Genomic DNA, 20,847 nt, shown 5'->3' on the forward strand with positions numbered 1-20,847 from the left:
AAAGCTAAGTTTAATGTAAATTGATGTCCTCAGAGGATTTATCATCTTTCAGTGAATGATTGCAGTATTTAGAAAAGATTTTTTTAGCAACTTGAGAATGACCGTAAAATAATGTCAAAATAATTTTAATGTAAAAATAAAATAAACTCCAGTTAGATATTCAGAACAATTTGTACACCCATTTGTGTCATCAAACTTTACCCTGATATTGATTAACTTGCTAATGCTTTTTATTAGCCTAACAACTTTTTAGGCTACTAACTGTTAATGTAACTGTTAGCGAACTTGCTATTGACCGAAATAATGCAGCAGTTGGCCTAATGCTAGTGTGCTAGCAACTTTGGCTACTGATTTACACTATATATCAGTTAGCTTAACGTTAGCAAGCTTTCTAGCGACCTTGGTTACTGGTTTACAATGGTTTTTCAGTTAGCCTAATGCTAGCGAACTTGCTTGTGACTGATAATATAATAGTTAGCCTAATGCAAGTGAGTTTGTTAGTAACTGACTAATGGTTTCAAATATATAATATATAGTTTATAAAGTTAGCTAGTTTGCTAGTGTTTGCTCAATATGGATGTGACAATTCACCACCTCTTGTGTCTGTGTGTGTATGTGAGTGAGAGAGAGAGAATAGCTGTACTGAGTAGCTTAATTAATAATACACAATGTATTTTGAATATATATTTTTTTATTATTTTATTTTACTATAAATACCTCCGTTACAATTGTTTAAGCATGTGGTGTAATCAACATCTAAAATTACTATTCAACCCCCTTCCGAAAGAATAATTAATTATCAACAGCTCATAATAATAATAATAATAATAATAATAATAATAATAATAAACAACCCATGATCCCAGTTGAAGCCTCCCATAAAATGCAAGCCCTTAAGTGTGTTTTTCAGGTTTACGCTTACTGTCAATGAAACTGTACTGTACATAATCACAGATTTTTTTTTGGCAAAATAAAAGTCCACCAAAGTACCTTTAGCTACCTATGATGCATTTTTCATCATCTGGAGTAAAGGCAACTGGAGTAAGTTCATCTGTACAGGAAAACATAGATTTGCAAAAAAAAGAAAGAAAAGGGAAAAAAAAACTTTCTCCAAAGATACACCTGCTTGGAACAGGTGACTGCAGTATTGTTTACCTTTTAAATACTTATATAGCTTTAAAATATTGCCAGTTTTTATTTCCACATAATAAAAAGACAGCCATAATATGCTTATGCTTTCACGATAAAAAAAGAAAACAAAATTCACAAAAGATCAACAAAAATAAAACTCTTTTTAAAATGAATGTAACATCTATGAATATATTTCTGAATACAATAAAAGAATCAGAAATCATAAGGTCAAAACAACTCTATTCAAGTCTATCATTTCAAAATAAATAATAATAATAATAATAATAATAATAAAAATTTCACCCAGGTCAGTTTACACAACTGCACTATAAATTAGTAATATTTATATATTAGAAAAATGTGTAGAAATGAAAGACTGCCCATTGTCACTGCAAAGTGTTTCATTTGTGTGTGTGTGTGTGTGTGTGTGTGTGTGTGTGTGTGTGTGTGTGTGCGCGTGTTAGTACATCATCACGTCTTGTTCAGACAAGAGGGAAGTAGAATACCTGAAAGTGAGACGTTTGTGGGTTTTTTTTCCTTTTGTATTGCTCTGATAGTGGAAGGATGGTTTCTCTGTTCGGGTTAAATCCACAAACACGACGTGTCGACTCATCAGGTTTTGGAAGTACCACAAAGCTGGGACTTGACAAGAATATTGGAATATCCAACCTCTGGAATCCCCTTTGCTGATGGTGGTAGTTAAATTTTTTTTTTAAACCAAGGCAGAAATTCTTCGACTTGTTCGTGTCCTGATTGTGTATTCGTAATCCACAATCCTCATATAGTCACTTGACTGTCTAAAGCTCCCCGAAAAAAAAAATCCAGCTGTGGTGAGAAGAGCAGCATGACCTCTGACGGGAGCATTCAAAATCTTCATTACAGCAAATAACCAGTGAATGAATAATAGACTTTAAAGTTCAAGTAAAACCTGACTGCACAGGATATTCATACAGAAACATACAGTGTAGTGTGCGGTGTGGGCCCGGGATGCTGGGGGGACGGGAGGGGGGTGGGGGGGAGCAGCTTTCTGGTTTAGGTCGAAAAACACAGAGTGTCGTCTATGAAGATATTTAATCATCTTGATCATGCTAAACATCTTGTACTAGTCATAATGTCGTAATGTCTTGTTGCGATCATTTCCCAGGTGTGCAACTTCATGAATTTTACTCCATGGTCCAGCAGCGGCTCGTGAACATAGATTTTGGTGAAGCAGGACGACATCAAAATAAAGTCGGAAAGCTATCACACTTGACTTATGCTATAGGGTTCTATCTAGTGAATTTTTAGAGTATCCCTATAGTTTATGGCAGTGGAGAGTCGATAACATACAGTCATCTAGACTAAAGTCTAGCAGCTTGTTTTGAATGATTGCCACCCCAAACGCAGCTCAAAAAACCTGAAACTAGAACAAAAATTTCAGGCACTGGAAAAGAGATGCACATTTTTCTCAAATAATCCTCCTTTTCCTTCTCCCAATCTTTTCAATACATCTTACCGTAGAAATGGTTCTGTACATCAGACACACTGTCTGCACTTGCAGAAATTTATTAGATTTAATTCAGATTATTTGCTATAAATCAAGATCATTTAGTTCAAAAGTATTTTGACTTTTTCTTCCCATTCTGGCAAAACGATTATTAAACGCCCCGTCCGCTGTTCATCCACCAAGCATGGGGCAGCATGAATTCTGCTCCAATGGGCCTCTATTAGCACTTGTTGCAGTTCCCATTTTTGACCACTAGGTGCAGTAATAACTCTAAGGAGCTAAATGGGTTAGTGAGCAGGCTGCCCCATGACTACGCAACAACTAAAAAGAAGAGCAAATCAACGGAACATCCGCTTAAATCAGTCCTTCCAGGATTTCACGATCTTTCGATCGCCGAAATGAACGCAAAATCAAGCAAGCGGCACAATATACGGAGGAGCTTGCAATTTTTAAAAATTACCGTAGATTTTCTGCAGATTCGGGCCGAGACACGTCACGTGACATCATCACGACAAGCATTCAGTCAAAGCCTCTTCGATTGACGTGTGTCGAACATGAGTACAGCTAAAAGGTCTCGCTTACCAATAAACATCACTGCGAAGGAGTGTGCAAAACAATTTTGTACAATTACAATTTTGCCAATTTGAGTAGTTTTCTGGAAAAAGTCACCAAAAACTTGCAAATTTTGAAAAAAGCGCAGTAAAATCAAGCCTTTTTGGCCGCAACAATCACAAAAAAATTTGCGAAATCCTGTACGGACTGTTATATCCGTTATAAGTAGTTTTTAAAATCGTGAGGTTGCTCAAAGAGGTCATTTGTATTTGAACAGAATTTAAAATGTATAGAGTTGTGAACGATCACTTCATGAAGATTAACATTCATTGAACGGCTGATATATATGGTGTGTCTCTGCCCCACCTGCCCCTAAGGACAAGCCGCCACTGTCTTGTACAACTTGCAGACTAGTTTAAAAAATTCGTGAAAACAAATATTTTATTCTTGGTCTTTATTCTAGGTGTGTAATTTAATTTTCATGTATAATTTTGACTTGCTACTTCTTAACTATAATTTTTCCATACATTTTTTCCCCCATCCTTGCTCATCCAGCTGTTCACAACTGTAAAGACGATATATGGGACAAGTGGCGATTCAAACTCATCAAAATATCAACAATAAGCATGATAATATGTCCCAAACATGGTAGCTGTATTTGTATTATAACATGTTTTAATTACTTTCGTTTAGTTTTTGAGCTCCAACACTCTTCATTCGCAGATTCCTCTTTGTATTGTATTTGTAATGTCTCTAGTCATGTGACTAATCACAGAAAACCATCATACATAAAACTGACATAAAATACAGACAACCTGTAATTTAAATCTGAAAAAAAAAAAGCCTTACAACACACTCCATTCACCTAAACTTATCACTGAGACACAGTGACAGCCGTCTCTGTATGAAAAGCTCTGATGCAATGGTACAAAATAATCTGAGATGCCCTTTTTACATGTGTAAAGTTCATATAAATCAGAAATTCCAAAAAGGCAGGTTGAAACCCAAGTTAGGCCCATAATGTGTAGTCTGTGTGTGTGTGTGTGTGTGTGTGTGTGTGTGTGTGTGCAGGCACCTGTTTGTGGAAGTGCACCTGTGTGAGAATGTGGACATTTTTAATCCATCTGTCTGTTTGCATGCATGCTTAATGAAGTTTGCCATCCTGGCATGAATGTGTGTGTGTGTCTGTGTGTGTGTGAGAGAGAGGGAGAGGGAGAGAGAGAGAGAGAGAGAGAGAGAGAGCGTGTGTGTGTGTTTCTTCTTCACCAGAGGGCAGTGTGCTCCTGCAGACTCTAGCTGCTTCCTCCGTCGATCAGTTTGGCCAGGCTGTCTCTCAGCTCGGTCAGCTCAAAGATCTTACCGTCGAGCAGCTCGAGAAGCGAGCGCAGGTTTTTGCGAAAAGTCTCCTGTTCGGTGTGACTGCTTTCCACACGCTGCTCCAGCTCGGCTAGCTGAGCTTCCAGTTCTGAAGTCCGTGTCTCCGTTTCCTAAAAACACACACATACACACACACACACATACACACAGGACAAAAGTTATATTCAGTCACTACCAGTTTATCAAATTTTTAAGCTACTACTTATACAGTGTTATAGGGCAGCTGAAAACACTTGGAGGAGAGCACTAAGCCGAACATTTTACAAACCTGTAGCTTCTGGGTGACTGTGTCTTTCTCCGACTGCAACTCGTTGGCTTTCTCAACTTCTGCTTTTAGTCGTTCCAGCTCCTGAAACCATGAGAGCATAAGATGCTAGCATATATCAAATTTACACATACTTGCACACTTTACGTACAGCACACCTACACCTTTCTGTGTGATCCTAATTCTAAAATATATTCTACTCAATTATTTTATATTCAAATTTACCACGGTCGTGTTGAACACTCGATTCTGATTGGACGGAAGATATTACTGTTGTTCTGCAGTGCAGCTGAAATCACATCAAGTCAAATTCCATTCAAATGCTACGCATACCCTAACAATATTCATATTTATTATGCAGCTATAAATGGATAAAACGACACGCTGTACATTTTATCCGTTTATAGTTACATTTATATGTCGTGGAGCATCCACAAAACAAGTTGGTTCCTGTTATCACTTACGGTATGACAACTATAAATAGTTCTTTCCTCACCAGGCTCTATTTTTCTCTCCCTTCAAGTTGCTCTTCTGTCCGGGGGAAAAAAACAACGTTCCCATGTCGGAAAACCTAAAGTTACAGATTTACCTTTGGAGACTGGAGACTCCCTGTATAAATCTGAAATAAACTTCATCTTACAGAAAACTTCATTATCAGTGATTACACACTTGTGTGTGTGAAAAATCCATTTATGTGCCGTATCTCTCAGACAAGTCCTTGTGAAAGAGCTGTTACTATAGAAACCATAATGCATCGGAGCGAGCGCATTAATATAAGCCTGAGATTTGCAGCTGCACTACTGTTAGAGCTGCTGTTATAGAAAATTAATCAACACAACACCTATATACTGTCCAAACATCGAAAAAGCTTCGTCGCACCTCCTCCTTGGCCTTCAGCGCTGCCTCCAGCTCCTCTATCGTCTGGTTCAGTTCTGTTTTCTGGTTTTTGATTCCTGTCGTCTGCCCACTGACACACTCCAGTTCTGTCACCTGGAACGCACGCACACACACACACACACACACACACACACACACACACACACACACACGCAAGATTAAAGCAAGGAATTACGTCCAGACAAAACATTTGTCCTTTCTCCTTCTGCCTCAATGTCACTCTAAAAGCCCATCATGCTGACCGTCTATCATTCATTTTCAGTTCAGCTACTGCTTCTAAATACTGATCATCCATGAATCGAGTGCATGACTATCAAATAGTCGCCTCTCAACAGATAGATCGTTACCCAGCCGCAGTCCTGTTACTGCGTGAGTAACAGTAAAAAAAAATCTTACCAAGTGAAAATATCAGGAATGTAATCAAATTTGTCCAGTGTTTCTTATTATAAGATTACAGTAAGCCATGGTCTGCACTTATATAGCGCTTTTTTCAGATTAGCAGTTCTACAAAGCACTTTACACTGGTTTTCATTCACACACGCACACACACACACACCAGTGGTAGCAGAGCTGCCATGCAAGGTGCTAGCTTGCCTTCGGGAGCAACTTGGGGTTCAGTGTCTTGCCCAAAGACACTTCGGCATGTGGAGTCATGTGGGCCAGGAATTGAACCGCCAACCCTACGATTAGTGGACAACCCGCTCTACCACCTGAGCCACTGCCACCAGAATCCGTAAGAATATACGATTATTAAACATATTTCTACAAACTGTTACTAAAGCTTTCAATTTTCTTATTCTACTAGCAGATACTTTTGCTTGAACTATCAAGCTTGAAATTAGTTAAGCTAGAAATAGGTTTAAAGGTGCATTAGGTAAGATGAGGAATTTTATTTTCTGAAAGATTAGGTCTCTAACGTTTAGGTAGGTTTTACATTTGAATGATTCCCGCCCACATTCACGAAACTCCGCCCCTAGCGTCTAGAAAATGACTGACAGGAGGCACATCCAAACACAAACAAGTTTTCAAGACAGGAAGTCGGTTTTCCGAGCAGGTTTTTTTCAGCAAATATACTTTTGCCAAGGCCATGAATTAACCCACTGTGTGTGTTTTTTAATCATGTTCTAAATATCTTCCATATTTTGTTCAAGTAAGAAATGAAAAAAATCAACTATTGCACCTATAATATTCTTATATTTGGCTTATTGTAATCTTATAATAGGTAATACTAGCTACATTTGACTATATTCATGATAGTTTCACTTGCAAAGATACCTTTTTTTTGCATTACATTGCTGTGAAATACTGTTTACTGTGCTATAGAAAAAGTGCTTTTATCCAACACTGGCCAATAAAATTGCTCATTTTGGTGCAAAATTGCAGAGACACCAACAATGATTATTTTGAAATTCAAGGAAATCATTATCTTCTATATATCTGTCTGGCACGCTAATCTGAGTCTGATAAGTCTGAGTCTGAGTCTTAATACTAGTTATTGAAGTACTAGCAATAAAAAATTGTCATTTGCGATAATAACCAGTCTATTACCCAACGTGACAAAAGCAACAGTACATTACATGATGACCCTCGTCCTGTCTCACCCGTTTGTGCAGTCTCTCTGCCTCCTCTTGGTAAACAGCTAGCTGCTGTTTCCACTGTTTAACGTTGGCTGTCGACTCGAGAAGGGCTGCCGTTAGCTTGGCGTTGTTGCCCTTTAGTGCCGCCAGCTCGGCCTCCCAGTGCTTATTCATGTTAGTCGAGCTGCTGGAGGAAAAAAAAAACACACACACACAGTTCAAATACAAATGTTTTTTAAAAAGCTGGTACTAAATGTTTTAAGGTGCCATTGATTTGTTGCGATACAGTTTTCGCTCATGTAACTCGAACTGCGAATGCAAAGGTTAACCACTCTGACAGTAACGTGTTGAAGTTCACACGAGCTGTAGGTGTTCAGATGTTAGAAGAACACGGAGATCACAGCGAGCACGCTGAGCTCTGTATGTGTGAGGTTGTGAAGAAAAAAAACGGCACATCTGAATAGCTTCCCTGTAAACTGGCTCAACGGAAAGTGAGAGAGAAGGAACTTCGGTTGTTTTTCAATCGTTCGGCAAAAACGATTGAAAAAAAAAACATCCCCTGCCTTTATGGTGCAAGCATCTAACCTACATTAAATACATATTATATAGTGTATCTATATATAATTTTATTATTCGAAATCATTTACGCAAGTGAGAAAACATTTACATAGGTGCATACTGTGTACTTTTACAGAAGCACAGGTCTAACAGTGTGGAAATACAGCAAAATTAGCTTTAGGATGAGTAAAATTAATGTTTGAGCTTGAACATATGCTTTTAAATAGCTCCATTCCAAAAATGCTACAGCCAGAGAGGAAATAGTTGTGCCACCATGGAAGGGAGGGGCATGCTTTCTCTCCCCTGTCAATCACAGTGACATTAGCCAGTCATGGGCGTCTGTAAGGTCATGTATGTAGAAGAGGGTGGATAGCGCTTTCCTCCGAGAATGTTATGTTACCCTGTGATGCAGCATGAGCAACAGTTTGAAAAGATGCAGTTGGCTGGCTTCACATGTCTCAGAGGAAGCACTTCACACCCTTCACTCTTCCACTCAGCTGGCTGGTGTGTGGGAATTGGCAAATAACCAAATTGGGGTGAAAATTGGTGTGTGTGTGGGGGGGGGGTTCTAACATCTAATGCAGTGGTTCTCAAAATGGAGTGAAGCAGAACCAGGGGGTCCATGATTTTGTTTTGTTTTATAACAGTGGTGAAAATCACAGCTTACAAAGTTATTATATTTAGGGGTCCAAGCACCAAACTCAACCCAGACCTGACGTGCTCTATCGGTGGAAAGGGTCCCTGACTGCAAAAAGTCTGAGATCCGCTTAGTGGAAGCTACATTCCCACTCAAAACCCAAAACATTATCCCCGTTCCTTTATCGGTAATCTTGGACTTTGAGTCCTTCAAACTTGCACCCTACAAAGAGAATTTATAATCAAAAGGTCTAATTAACACACAGTCTAAGCAACATAAACTGAAATTTTTTTTTGAGACCGGTGAAGTAACGACTCTTTATAGCTTCTATAACTTAAGTGATAACAGGAACTAACTTGCATTGCAGATGTTCCACAAAATGAAATAAAATGTGTTGTTCTTTAATAAATACAAATGCAATCTTTGGCAATTGTTCAGCTTTTTCTAACCTCTTTTTCCTCTAGTTTTCTCAGAGAGCTCTAGTCCCTAGTTCTCTGTGTTGAACATGTGCTTAAATGCACACCGTGGACGATGCCTGTAATTTATAGAAAAGCCTGAATACAGACCCCATGGCAGTCTTGACTCTGTGTACTACAGTCGAAACATTTCTCCACAAGAAAACTTTTACTCTTGAAACACTAAAAAAAAAAAATCTGACTTTGAAGGGGCCTTCATGCAAAATGATTTAAGTGCATTTTCATCCATATTTAATGCATGTCTAACACAGGGGGTTAATTTACAGCTTTACTGTACCCCAGGGATCCGAGAAGCGTGTCAATAATGCATGATGGCTTGAACGGCGCAGCACTGTGCCTATTTGCAATCAGAGTGGTACAACATTACAGCGTTTTTATATATAGTAAAGAGCTGTACTTCTCTATAGTGAAGTTTTTCCCATGATTTCATTATATTGCATCCATTTGATTAGCCCTGTTATAACTGGAGAAGTTGTACTGGGACAGATGAAGGTCCAGGGGTTGAAAATGACACAGAATAAGAGTGTTTGGTTAAAATATGTTAGTTTTCCCGAACTGAATGGATGTTTATCTGTATGTTCAAATGTGTGGTGATGTATCTCTGTATGTTCACCTGTGTGGGAAGGGCACCGCGTTGGTCTCGGTTCGAGGCTCCGAGTTCTGAGAGGCGTCGGGCGCGATCCGTTCATCGTCCGTCCCGTTGATGCTCTCAGGGGTCAAAGGTGACTGCAAGTCACCAGTAGCTGATTCCTGTCAGATTAGAAAAAATAAGATCATTGGTTTTAGATCCTCATGTGTTTCCACTTGTGCACACTTGATGATCTGTCGTGAGTGATGGGACTGAGTTGCCGAGAAGTGAATTCTGTCGACACGCTCTGATTCACCAGCAGTATTTAGCTGCAGAAACAGACGGGCAAAATGCATGAGGAGTAATGAGGGGTGTCTGTGAAAAGCCTTAGTGGTGATTGGTAGTCAGGCACCATCACAGAACTGAGATGAGAGTGGATTTGTAGCCCTAGCATGTTAAAAATCACTTTAGCCCTAGCATGTAAAAAATCACTTTGTCTTTCGTGTAGCAACTGATACTGATTTTGCTTTGTACGTATACACTGTCCAGCATTTGTTTAAGGTCAAACAGTAGTAGCTATAAGGTATATGACTTCTAAAGCTAACACAAATTAAATCATTGTGATTACTTATTAAATGTTTGATTTAGATGTTGTGTGCTAAGCCTCATGCTAGCTTCGTTGGCAGATTAGCAAAGCAAGCTAACTGTACTAGCAATGTACACTCACTAGAGGTACCAACAATCTCTGCTAGTTTCTTCCAAGCCTCATTTTTCTTCATAATGTGCCTATACACATCTAACAAGAGGTCGAATTTAATGACAGGAAGCCCAGGTTTTTCTGGGTTTATGTCAGTCAGTAAACAGGAACTAATGGTAGGTAGGAACTAATCGTTGTGAGCTGCGGGTGGGGAATTGAAGAAATGTCGGACCGTATGTGCCGTATCTGCTTGTGGTCTGATGTTTTTAATCATAGAAGAAGCTCTTGTATGGGTAGCAATAACTGTTAGAAATCAATATTTGGAAAATCAGGGGTATAGAGGGATATGGTATAACCACTGCTCATACTTGTGACCAATATTCATATATTTAAAATATGTCTGAAAGTTTGTCATTTAAGGTGCTTTCACAGCTCACGTAACACGCACACTGTAATCACAACAACAGTCATAGCTAATATCGGCAAACTCGGTGTCTAGATTGGATTCATTGTTATCAGTAAAGCACATGTCATAAAGATTGGTGTATGACATAAGCTTTTTAAAAGTGGCTGAATTCTGCCTGCTTGGAAGCCAATCCCTGTAGGATTACATGCAAAGTGTGGGCTGGCAGTTGAATAGAACCACCTACCTGCTCTCCTCAGAAGGTGAGCTTAGGATGAACAGCTGTGAATTGCAGGTCTGTTAATTAACCTAATTATTCCTCCTAGATTCTTGAATTTCTTGCCAATTCCCACCCAGTCATCTAGTTTACATGAAATCTACAGTAAAGGTGCTGGTTCTCCTCGATCTACGGCTCACGTAATGTCACAGGACGGCTGAATGTGTATGGAAGAGATGCTACTCTCCACTTCTTTACTCGAATAGACAGACAGTCATGATTGCCCAGTATCACACAGTATCACACTTATTATTGTCAGTGCGAGAGGGAAATAGGCCAATTTTGCCACCCAGTGAGCTGGGTCAATTATGCTCTCTCTCTTGCGCTGGCAGCTGTGGCATGGCCAGGTTTCAAACTGACAATCAGTCAACGACAGGATAAAGCCACTCTTGGTCATGGCGTACTCACCAATGTAAAGAAGTGCAAAACAGATGAACTAAATAATTACAACAGTGGGTATTAAAAAAATCCATTTCAGTGGAACTCAGTGGAGATCTTACCATACAATTATACTGAGTTAGAAGTGCACTGGGGGTATAAGATGCCCTTCAGTTTCAGCAGAGGGTAAAGTCAGTATATAGATGACGTTTTTGCTTATTATCTGACTCAAACCGTAGCAACTTACCAGCATTAAAACTCTTAATCTACTCTTAATCTACTTATCTATCTTAATATACTCTTACCAGAGTGTAAATATAAGCCTGGCCTTATATCCTTCCATGTTTGCATCAGTAACACTGACATAGAAACGTGATAGCATTTGTGACCGTATCTACACTAGGACCATGATTTACCAGGATTAAAAAAAATAAAAAATAAAAATCCAAGTACTAATTTACATGTGCAATCGTATAAACGACACATACAGATCGTAGTGATTCCTACAGAATAACTATGTCAATTACATAACGTTAAACGTTGGAGGAGTTCGGATATCGAATACGTCCTCCCGGAAGACTGATCCGATTAGGGAGACGTGTCAAAAAATACTGCGCAATACGGGTAAATGAATAAAACATTATAGACACGAGTTGATATGTTTAAAAGGTAAATATGAATGAAAACCTTTTTCAAAAGCTGTTTTAACACTGCTGTGTGAAGAATTTGAATATCCAAACAATTCAGCATTTCTGATTAACAATAATAAACTTTTGAATTATTAAGGCTTAGTTAATGGTATAACTAAGAAAGATGCTTTCGCAAGAAACAGGCTTTCGCAAATTTAATACATGCCCTTCGGACGTATTCATGAGCACAATCATCACTTGCGTTCACAACCCTAAGCTTAGTCGAATCGTAATGTGGGTGGTGCATTGACTCCACCCTTGTATGTTACACTTTTAGGTTGAAAGAACATTCGCGCAACGTTTGCTCATATGAAAGACACAACTTTCCGTAAGCGAAACAGTTTTTCGCGAGTGTTCTGAATGTGTTTCTGCGCATGCAGACCTTTAGTAAATCATGACCCAGAGGTGTCCAAATGCACAGCAAACCACCTGCTAGCCAAGTCACTGCATGCCACATTAATGCACCGAGCATTTTTACTAGCGTGATAATTACTTAAGCGAGTTAGTTCTCTTTGTATGAAAATTAGTTTATTTATAACGTGAGCATGTTAGAAAAATAAGCGTACAAAATTATTACAAAAATTATAGCATACTCTATACTGTACATCAATTTGCCTGCTGTAAGTCTGATTAGTGTTAAATAGTACAGGAAATTATTACGATTGTATTAGTTCTTTTAGTGTTTTTAGGGGAAATGTTTGTTGTTAGTCCTTTTAGACTGTTGCTGGGTCTTGCTTACCTTTTTAGTGGCCATGGTCAAGTCCCGTTTGTGCTTGAACTGAATAAGGGGACACTGTTAGAGGTGTATTAAAAATAAAGCGCTTATAACGCATCAATTTGATCGGTCACATCTTTTAAACAGACTTATGAGAAGACATGGTTAAGACAGCGGCTCCAGGTATTTTTAGTGGTTAATTAAACAAGCGAGATGGAGGACTGTAGGTTTATTTTACACTGGACACTGCTTGCTAGAGTACAGTAGACAAAAGACAGGGTTGATTTAACGATGCTGGGATTTGACATGGGAGTGAGTACGGTTGAGAACAGTTAGAACCTCTTCACTGGTGTTAATCACATAAGGAAGGTTTAGTTTGATGTTAAATGGCACGGGTGGATGTTTTATGCTGAAGGTCAGTATGTGTGGAGGTCCTGAGCGGATGTTCGGAGTGTTCTGATGGAGGTTTGGAAGAGATGCTTTGGGTGGGTTACTGCAGGGAGAACAGAGATGTTCAGTACCATCGCACCAACGCCGTCCTTACCTTCGAAGACGCCAAAGCCAGTTTGCGCTTTGAAGAATTGGATGATGACGTTAGAAGTCAAAGAGTAAAATGATGTAAAATGAAAACAGAAATCAAAAGGAAACACTGTTAGTTTAAAGAGAGGTGTTGGAGTTGGAAGTGTGTGTGTGTGTGTGTGTGTGTGTGTGTGTGTGTGTGTGTGTGAAGTGTGTGTGCATACTGTATATATGTGTGTGTTTATGTTCAGAGATTTACCTGTGAGGGAGTGCTGGTCAGCTCCATCTTCTCCTGAGATTTCTCCTTTGCTAACCGTGCAGCTTCCTTAAACTCCGCAAATTTTTCCGCAAACTGGGGGGAAAAAAACCCAGAGAGACGTGAAGTATAAACCCAAATTTAACACCCAGGGAAAAAAATTCTTCTTATTGACTTTCTCAATACAAAATTTTTATTTGTTGGATTCAAATAGTACATTTACTATTAAAAAACATGCAAACATTCAGTGAAACAGGCTCAAGAAGGCAACACCTAGGGGGGGGGGGTACAAACTTTTGAGCAGAATGATCGGTGTACATTGTTATTATTTGGTCCTCTGGGAAACATGTAAATACCTTATATACCTTCTGAAGGGCGGTACTAAATGAAAAAAAAAAAACAATTTGCAAAACAAAAAAAACAGTTTACACTGATCATCCTGTTCAAAAGTTTACACCCCCCCCCTTTCCCCGCAGTAACAGTCGTGTACAAGTCCCTCGGTTGTCCTCGGTGTGGAAAGATGGATCTCTACATCATATAGCCGCTGTTTGGAAAGGGCTCAAATATGCAGAAGATGCTGGAAAAGTAAAGAATGTGCTGGACCTGGAGGATTTTTCTGAACAACAATGGGCAGTTTAACTGCTCAGGACAAACACGGGACTCACAAACAACTATCACAAAACATAAATACAGTCGTTTATCATCCAGGTAACGACACACGGTATTAAGAATCGAGCCCAGGTAAACTTTTGAAATGGTTCTTTTGTGTAAATTCGGTTATTATTGTGTCTTGTGTATATGTAAACATCTGTTATGTGAAGTTGTTTATTCAGGGCGGGACTAAATAACAAAACAACATGCAATTTTAACGATTAACATTATTAATATTTCGCAGATTCTGCAAGGCGTATGTGAACTTATGGCCTCGAATACTTGTATACAAGTATTTGCTTTAGTTTAATCATTATACATTCATATTCACTTGTTAAATCTATTACACTGACAGTTCACTGGAAAATCTACATCACTCATCACAGTGGCTAGCTTGTTGCCTACAGAAGATGAACATGGAGGCATCCATGTTGTAAGTTGTTTTATTTTGGGGGTTTTTTGGTCTCACTTTGCTCAGATGGCTCTCGGATGAGAAACCGAGGCCGTAGACGGTGTTGGCCCTGCTGTCCGCCCACTGGCCGAATTTCTGCGAGGTCTTAGTGAACGTCATGTTGGGGGTGATGGTGCTGTTGATGATGGCCTGAGGAGAGCAAACAGTTGCAGCACTTTTAAGCGTATAAAAAAACATCACAGTCAGCTTTAAATCTTCTGAAAATTTTATTCATCACGAATGTTTACGTGTGTAAGAGTCAAAATTTCACCACATGGTTATTAGAGAATCTACTACAGCATGAGCAGTCAATTGAAAAAGATATCATAATTGTATTTATCATGAAAAACATGGCTGCAGGGTTTTAATTGCGTGTTTGTGTGTGTGTGTTTGTGTCTGTGTGTTTGTGTGTATGTGTGAGAGAGAGAGAAAGAGAGATGGAAAGAGAGAGAGAAAGAGAGATGAAAATTGCACAATGGCATAAATTACATTTTAACACATAACTCTGGATAAGGTGCCTGGAAACAGGTCTCTGATGACTGTGTGTGTGTGTGTGTGTGTGTGTGTGTGTTGCTCAGAGGCTGTGGTTGCATCCCAATTGATTAGACAAAAGAAAGCAGTCATCAATAAGGTGAGAACGTCTATAGAACTCTGTGTGTGTGTGTGAGTGTGTGTGTGCGTGCGTGTGTGTGTGTGTGTGTGTGAGAGAGAGAGAGAGAGAGAGTGTGTGTGTGTGGAGTAGGTTTTGTACAGTATAATAAGCTGTTGTTTCTGCCCATTTTTGGCATTTTGCCTGCTGTGCGTTTGCACGCACACGCACACACACACACACACACACACACACACACACACACACACACACACACACTCATTCTAGCTCTTATATACACTTTTAGGGAGGTTAGATTTTCTCAAAGAGCTTGTTACCCACCCAAGAGAATGTGTGTGCATGTGTGTATGTATGTGTGTGTGTGTGTGTGTGTGTGTGTGTGTGTGTGTGTGTGTGTGTGTATGTGTTTGTTATGCAACCATGCTTTCCGAAATATCTTCTCCTCTTATCCCAGCCTAGAGTCCAAAATAACTTCCATGCCACCCCCATAGAACTCTCTAGTGTGTGTGTGTGTGCATGTGTGTGTGTGTGTGTGTGTGTGTGTGTGTGTGTGTGTGTGTGTGTGTGTTTGGCAGAATGGAACAGAGCTTCATCTAATGCTGCTTTTCCCACCAGATAGTGTGGTACCGTACTGTACCAAATTCATACGGTACCCATACTGTAACTAAGTACCTGCACTGTAACTAATTACCTGTACCTTAACAAAAAATACCCAAACCGTAAATAAGTACCTGTACCCTACGTAAAGGTACCCAAAATGTGACTAAGTTCCCAAACCATAACTCAGTACCCATACCATAACTAAACACTCATACCATAACTAAGTACCCATACCGTAATTAAGGACACGAACCGCAACTCAGTACAAATACTGTAACTAAGTACCTGTACCGTAACCAAGTACCCGAACCGCAACTAAGTACCCGTACAATAACTAAGTACCCGTGCCGTAAATAAGCACCCATACTGAATTTGGTTTTTGTACATACATAGTTATAATGCCAAATGAATGCCTAATTAACGTTGTTATTACTTGATTTCTAATGTAACGACTTTGTACATGAGGCGCTGACCTTGGATCCGTCCAGGCTGATGATGCGATAGACGTTGCGAGTGCTGTCGTAGAAGTAGGACACGGTGACGGCGTGCTTGCTGGTGGGGACCCAGTTCTTTTTGGTGCTGGGGTCGATCTGGAAGACGTGGGCTCTGGTGCTGAAGATGGGCTGCTCTCTGTTGAGGCAGAGAAAAACAAAAACGTGCTCGTTAAAGACCGTAATCAGGAGATGAAATGGATCAGAGCATATAGGCAATATAGGCAAATTCAACTAATAATATTTTTTTATTAGCCAGTTTCTTGATTTTTTTTTACTCGTTTCAAGCTTAAAATTTTCTTGCCACGTCTTGAAATGAGTAAACATGTCTAGGATACGAGGGACACGAGATTCAATATTGAAGATGTCTTTGCTTGCTAAGATTTGTTTTTCAGTGTGTGTGTGTGTGTGTGTGTGTGAATGGCAGCTGTGTCGCTCTGCATGAAGCGGAAACAGTGGGCTCGTCATCACACTCTGTGCCAATACGGCAGACTGAACTGACCAATGGAATGACCTGACCAGAGAGTACCATGTGACACGACCTGCAGCGAGATGATGCGAACAAGATCTCCAATAGCACTGTGTGTATGCAGACTCAAGCACTTTCTACGTCCGAGTCTTGAAAAATCATCAATGTTTAAAACAAGTGCATCATTTTCTTCCTCCTGTGTGTGTGTGGTTTCATTTATTCAAGATTACTGAGTCAGTACAAAGCTAAATCCTGTTTGGATGTATGTAATACATAAAACGCTCAGGAGTGTGCTGTTAAAGGTAAATAATCAATGACAGCATGTCGTGATCAGGCGACATTACTGTAGCCAGCCTGAAATTAATCCATTTATCCATTTTACATACCGTTTATCCTACATGGGGTCACGGAGAGCCTGGAGCCTATCCTAGGGAGCTCGGGGCACAAGGCGGGGGACACCCTGGACAGCTGCTCACACACTATGGACAATTTGGAAATGTCAATCAGCCTACAGCGCATGTCTTTGGACTGGGGGAGGAAACCGGAGTACCTGGAGGAAACCCTAAAGCACGGGGAGGACATGCAAGCTCCGCACACACAGGGCCGAAGCGGGATTCGGGCCCCTAACCCTGAAGGTGCAAGGCAAATGGAATGCATCTTACCACAAAATATCAATGCACATTTGCTAACACTGAATCATAGATTTGGTAGAGTTTTTGGTTAGGAGGTGTTTGTTTTAACATTCATGGAAGGAGTCTCCAGCGTCAGCGCTTTGTAACACTCAGAGTCAAAGCTGTAACGTTATGTTTTCCCACACCGGAAAGTCTTTCAGATGGAGAGTGTTTGCGGTTTCTTGGTAACATGACAAGCTGCGTTTTTATCTTATTAACTTCGATGATAAAGAAAAACCAAACCACATTCCACAACATTAAATGGAACAACATACAGATTAGATTGATCAGTAAAGTGATGAAACTATTGTGTGAAGGTTCAACCAACAGAGTGAATGGACTCATGAAGCAGAATACTGTATGTGTGTGTGTGTTTGTGTGTGTGTGTGTGTGTGTGTGTGTAGCCTGAATTACTTTTAAAATAAGCCAGGACCCTAACTGTGATTACACCTGTGGTATAAAAATCCTCACACACACACACACACACACACACACACACACACACACACACACACACACACACGCTCACGGCTCATTAGGCCCATCACTCTTTCTGCGCTGTGTAATAAAACACTACAACAAAGCAGGTAATGGAAAAGAAATGAACATCGTCGCTAATAATTAAAGTGATTTATGACACTCGTTACAACACTGCGAACAGAACAGCAGCGAATAGTCAAAATAAAAGTAAGTATTTTCACACCAACACAAAAGTCATGGACGTGATTTACAGTTTGGAACGAATGAAATGCATGTCGGTGTGTGTGCGAGTAGCTGTTTTATATACAGCAGCTGTTACATGGAATAAATTTCCTGTTCCTCTGAAACTATTACAAGTAACGAGAAGCATTAAGTAGAACGAATGAAATGGCTACTAAATAAATTTTGTAATATTTGTAATTTTTTTGAATGTAATTTTTCCATTCACTGTTCTTGCCTGCTTTGACTACTATAATCTGTTATCGGACATCTCTTAGACTTGATGGAACCATGATGGAAATAAACCTTTTAGGCTTTATTGTGTTTTTTATCCTTGACCATTCTAAATGCTTGTACGCTCTGTATTAAGGAAGGTCTTACAGTATATGTGTTTTCGATAACTGTCAAGTAAATCTATTAATCTATCCATGTAGACAAGCATTAAACAATAAAACGTTGTGTTTTAAAGTCTCTTGGTGTAACAGCTCAGTAAATTACCAAATTATCATTACCAATCACTCCATTGCAGCTGATTAAACTAATTACTGCATAATTAAATGAATGAAAACACACCGTGCGCTAGTTAAGACGTTTGTGCTTTCGAAAAGAGACACCGACTGAATATCATCAGTACCGAAGGGAAACGTCTAGCAGCTCAACTTTTTCATACACACTGAACTGCTGTACAGTGTAGACCTCATAAGGCTACGATGTAGAAGCGTTAGCTTTGTGTGTGTGTGCATGATTGATGGCGCCGCTATGCAAATCCGTTCCGTCCAACGTGTTTCCGCTACAAAGACAAACTCTTTGTCTGATGTGCTATAATGGAAGCGTTGCTCCGGAGAAGGTTTTGTTGTTCGGATGACTGTAATTCAAATGCAGTGTAGCAGAGAGATGAGTCAGTCACTGTTACAGCCTGTGACTCTGTGGCCTTTAAGTTCATTTAGACGTTGGCATGCGTTATTTCTCTCTTCCTGCCTCAATCAATCTTTAACCCAGAAAATATCAGGATGCAAAAGACTGAATACCCTTAGAACGAAATGAACCAACTCGTTTATTTTAGGGTTCAGTGTAAAGGTCTTCCTTTCTGATCGTGACATACTGTATACGGTATACGCAAGGAATAAAACATTCAGCGTCGCAGGAAAATAATCAGTGATGGGGTGTCGTGGTGAAGCAGAGTTATACTGTTACCATGACAAGGTTGATTATTTTCCAAAACGTTTTTTCCAAAACTACAATTTGTCAGTAAAACAATTTCATGCTTTTTATCCATTTATAGTTACATTTAACAAAAAACACAGCTCGTCATGTTACACAGAAACCAGAAAAATTTCCCTTGTAATAAAACCTACTGTTGTAAAGTGCTGACACAGGAGACTCCTTCCAGAAATGTGTAAGTTGTTACAGCAGAAATGACAACAAGCATGTTCATATAAACCCGTCCGTACAGATTTTTTGGGGGGGGGTTTTACGGCCAAAAACATTTGGTTTTGCAGTGGCTTTTTAAAAAAATCGCGCTTTTTTGCAGAAAACTACTTGAATTGGCGAAATTGTGCAAAATTGTTCTGCACGCTCTTACGCAGGGATGTTTGTTGGTAAATGAGACCTTTTAGCTGTACTCATGTTCGACGCACCTGAATCGAAGAGGGCTTTGGCTGAATGCGTGTCGCGATGACGTTACGCGACGCGCCTCTGCCCAAACCTGCGGAAAATATGTGGTAATTTTGAAAATTTGCAAGCTCCTCCAAATATGGCGCCGATGCTTGATTTTGCAATCGCAAAACCGTGAAATCCTGGACGGATTGACAAACCCATGATCTGTACTGCAGCTGGCACTATTGTCTGAGCTGCTGTTATAGAAACGAAACAACACCTTGTGACCAATCAGAAGGAAGAATTCAACAGAATTAATCTATTACGTTCTCTAAGTCATTTATGGCAAAGAAGTTAAAACCTAAATTCCAAATATAATTTCACAGCACAGTTACAACACAGATAGCGCTTCGATCGCCTGCAATAGACCGAAAGAAAAACCCTAAGATGTTCTGATAGCAATTTCAACATGCAAAGCAAAATTTCTGCTTCCTACTTCCTGCAGTTACAAAACAGAAGGTCAGAGTGGAGCTACGCCTCATTCTCAAACATCATTAAGCTAATTCTGTCTGTTTCTCCATCAGTGAAGGGGAGGAATGTCTGTTTGGTGTATCATTGTTCTGCTGTGTGTCTACTTCCACATCCCTGCATCTCTGAAATTTCCCTCTAGGGGCACTTAAGGGAATAAAGATAACATCGCAGCTTGAAAGGAGGGCAAGGAAGAAGGCACAGCAGACAAAGGGGGAGTGACAGTGACAGAAAGTGGTACCTAAAGAACTTGTATTGAGCAAGAACCTCCCATTGTTTCTGTTTTGTTCCCAAAGCTGTTTTTAAGATGTTTCATTTGCCCATCCTTGGTAAGATGCAAACGAAACCTAGTCAAGATATTTAAATACCTACTTTCATACAGAATATAGAAAGTAGTAGTATTAGTAGAGAGATGTAATTAGCTGACTCAGACCTCATTAAGAAACTGCGAGGCTGTTTTCTGGGACAGAATCACTGTAGGGTGCTTAGGGACATCTCTCTCACGTCTCCTGCTCTCACAGGAGGACTAGTCCTCTCTCTGTCCTCGTTAATTAAGGGAGCAAAATGGAGCTTTCCAGCTCTTATTTAATATCTGGAATCCATTCATGGCATAGTGGCCGTTT

At 39.7% G+C, this 20,847-nt stretch overlaps 1 protein-coding gene across 6 annotated transcripts in view; it reads right to left on the bottom strand.

The window, feature by feature from the left end:
* Positions 1-673: 673 nt before the first annotated feature.
* LOC108279065 (homer scaffold protein 1) overlaps positions 674-20,847 on the bottom strand; it is a 31,128-nt gene continuing 10,954 nt past the window's right edge. The window contains exons 2-11 of one of the 6 annotated variants that reach the window (XM_047161621.2): positions 16,244-16,400; positions 14,579-14,710; positions 13,462-13,554; positions 13,228-13,254; positions 12,708-12,746; positions 9,570-9,706; positions 7,310-7,469; positions 5,691-5,801; positions 4,815-4,895; positions 674-4,656 (exon numbers count right to left, since the gene is read on the bottom strand). In XM_047161621.2, coding sequence (XP_047017577.1) covers positions 4,462-4,656; positions 4,815-4,895; positions 5,691-5,801; positions 7,310-7,469; positions 9,570-9,706; positions 12,708-12,746; positions 13,228-13,254; positions 13,462-13,554; positions 14,579-14,710; positions 16,244-16,400 — 1,132 coding nt within the window. In that variant the 3' untranslated portion in view covers positions 674-4,461. Of the gene's footprint in view, positions 4,657-4,814; positions 4,896-5,690; positions 5,802-7,309; positions 7,473-9,565; positions 9,707-12,707; positions 12,747-13,227; positions 13,255-13,461; positions 13,555-14,578; positions 14,711-16,243; positions 16,401-20,847 lie in introns of those variants that run through there. The other 5 variants (XM_017493008.3, XM_017493010.3, XM_053687758.1 and 2 more) reach the window with 5 other exon arrangements.

The sequence above is a fragment of the Ictalurus punctatus genome, chromosome 18, assembly GCF_001660625.3.
Source record: "Ictalurus punctatus breed USDA103 chromosome 18, Coco_2.0, whole genome shotgun sequence".
Taxonomy (NCBI): domain Eukaryota; kingdom Metazoa; phylum Chordata; class Actinopteri; order Siluriformes; family Ictaluridae; genus Ictalurus; species Ictalurus punctatus.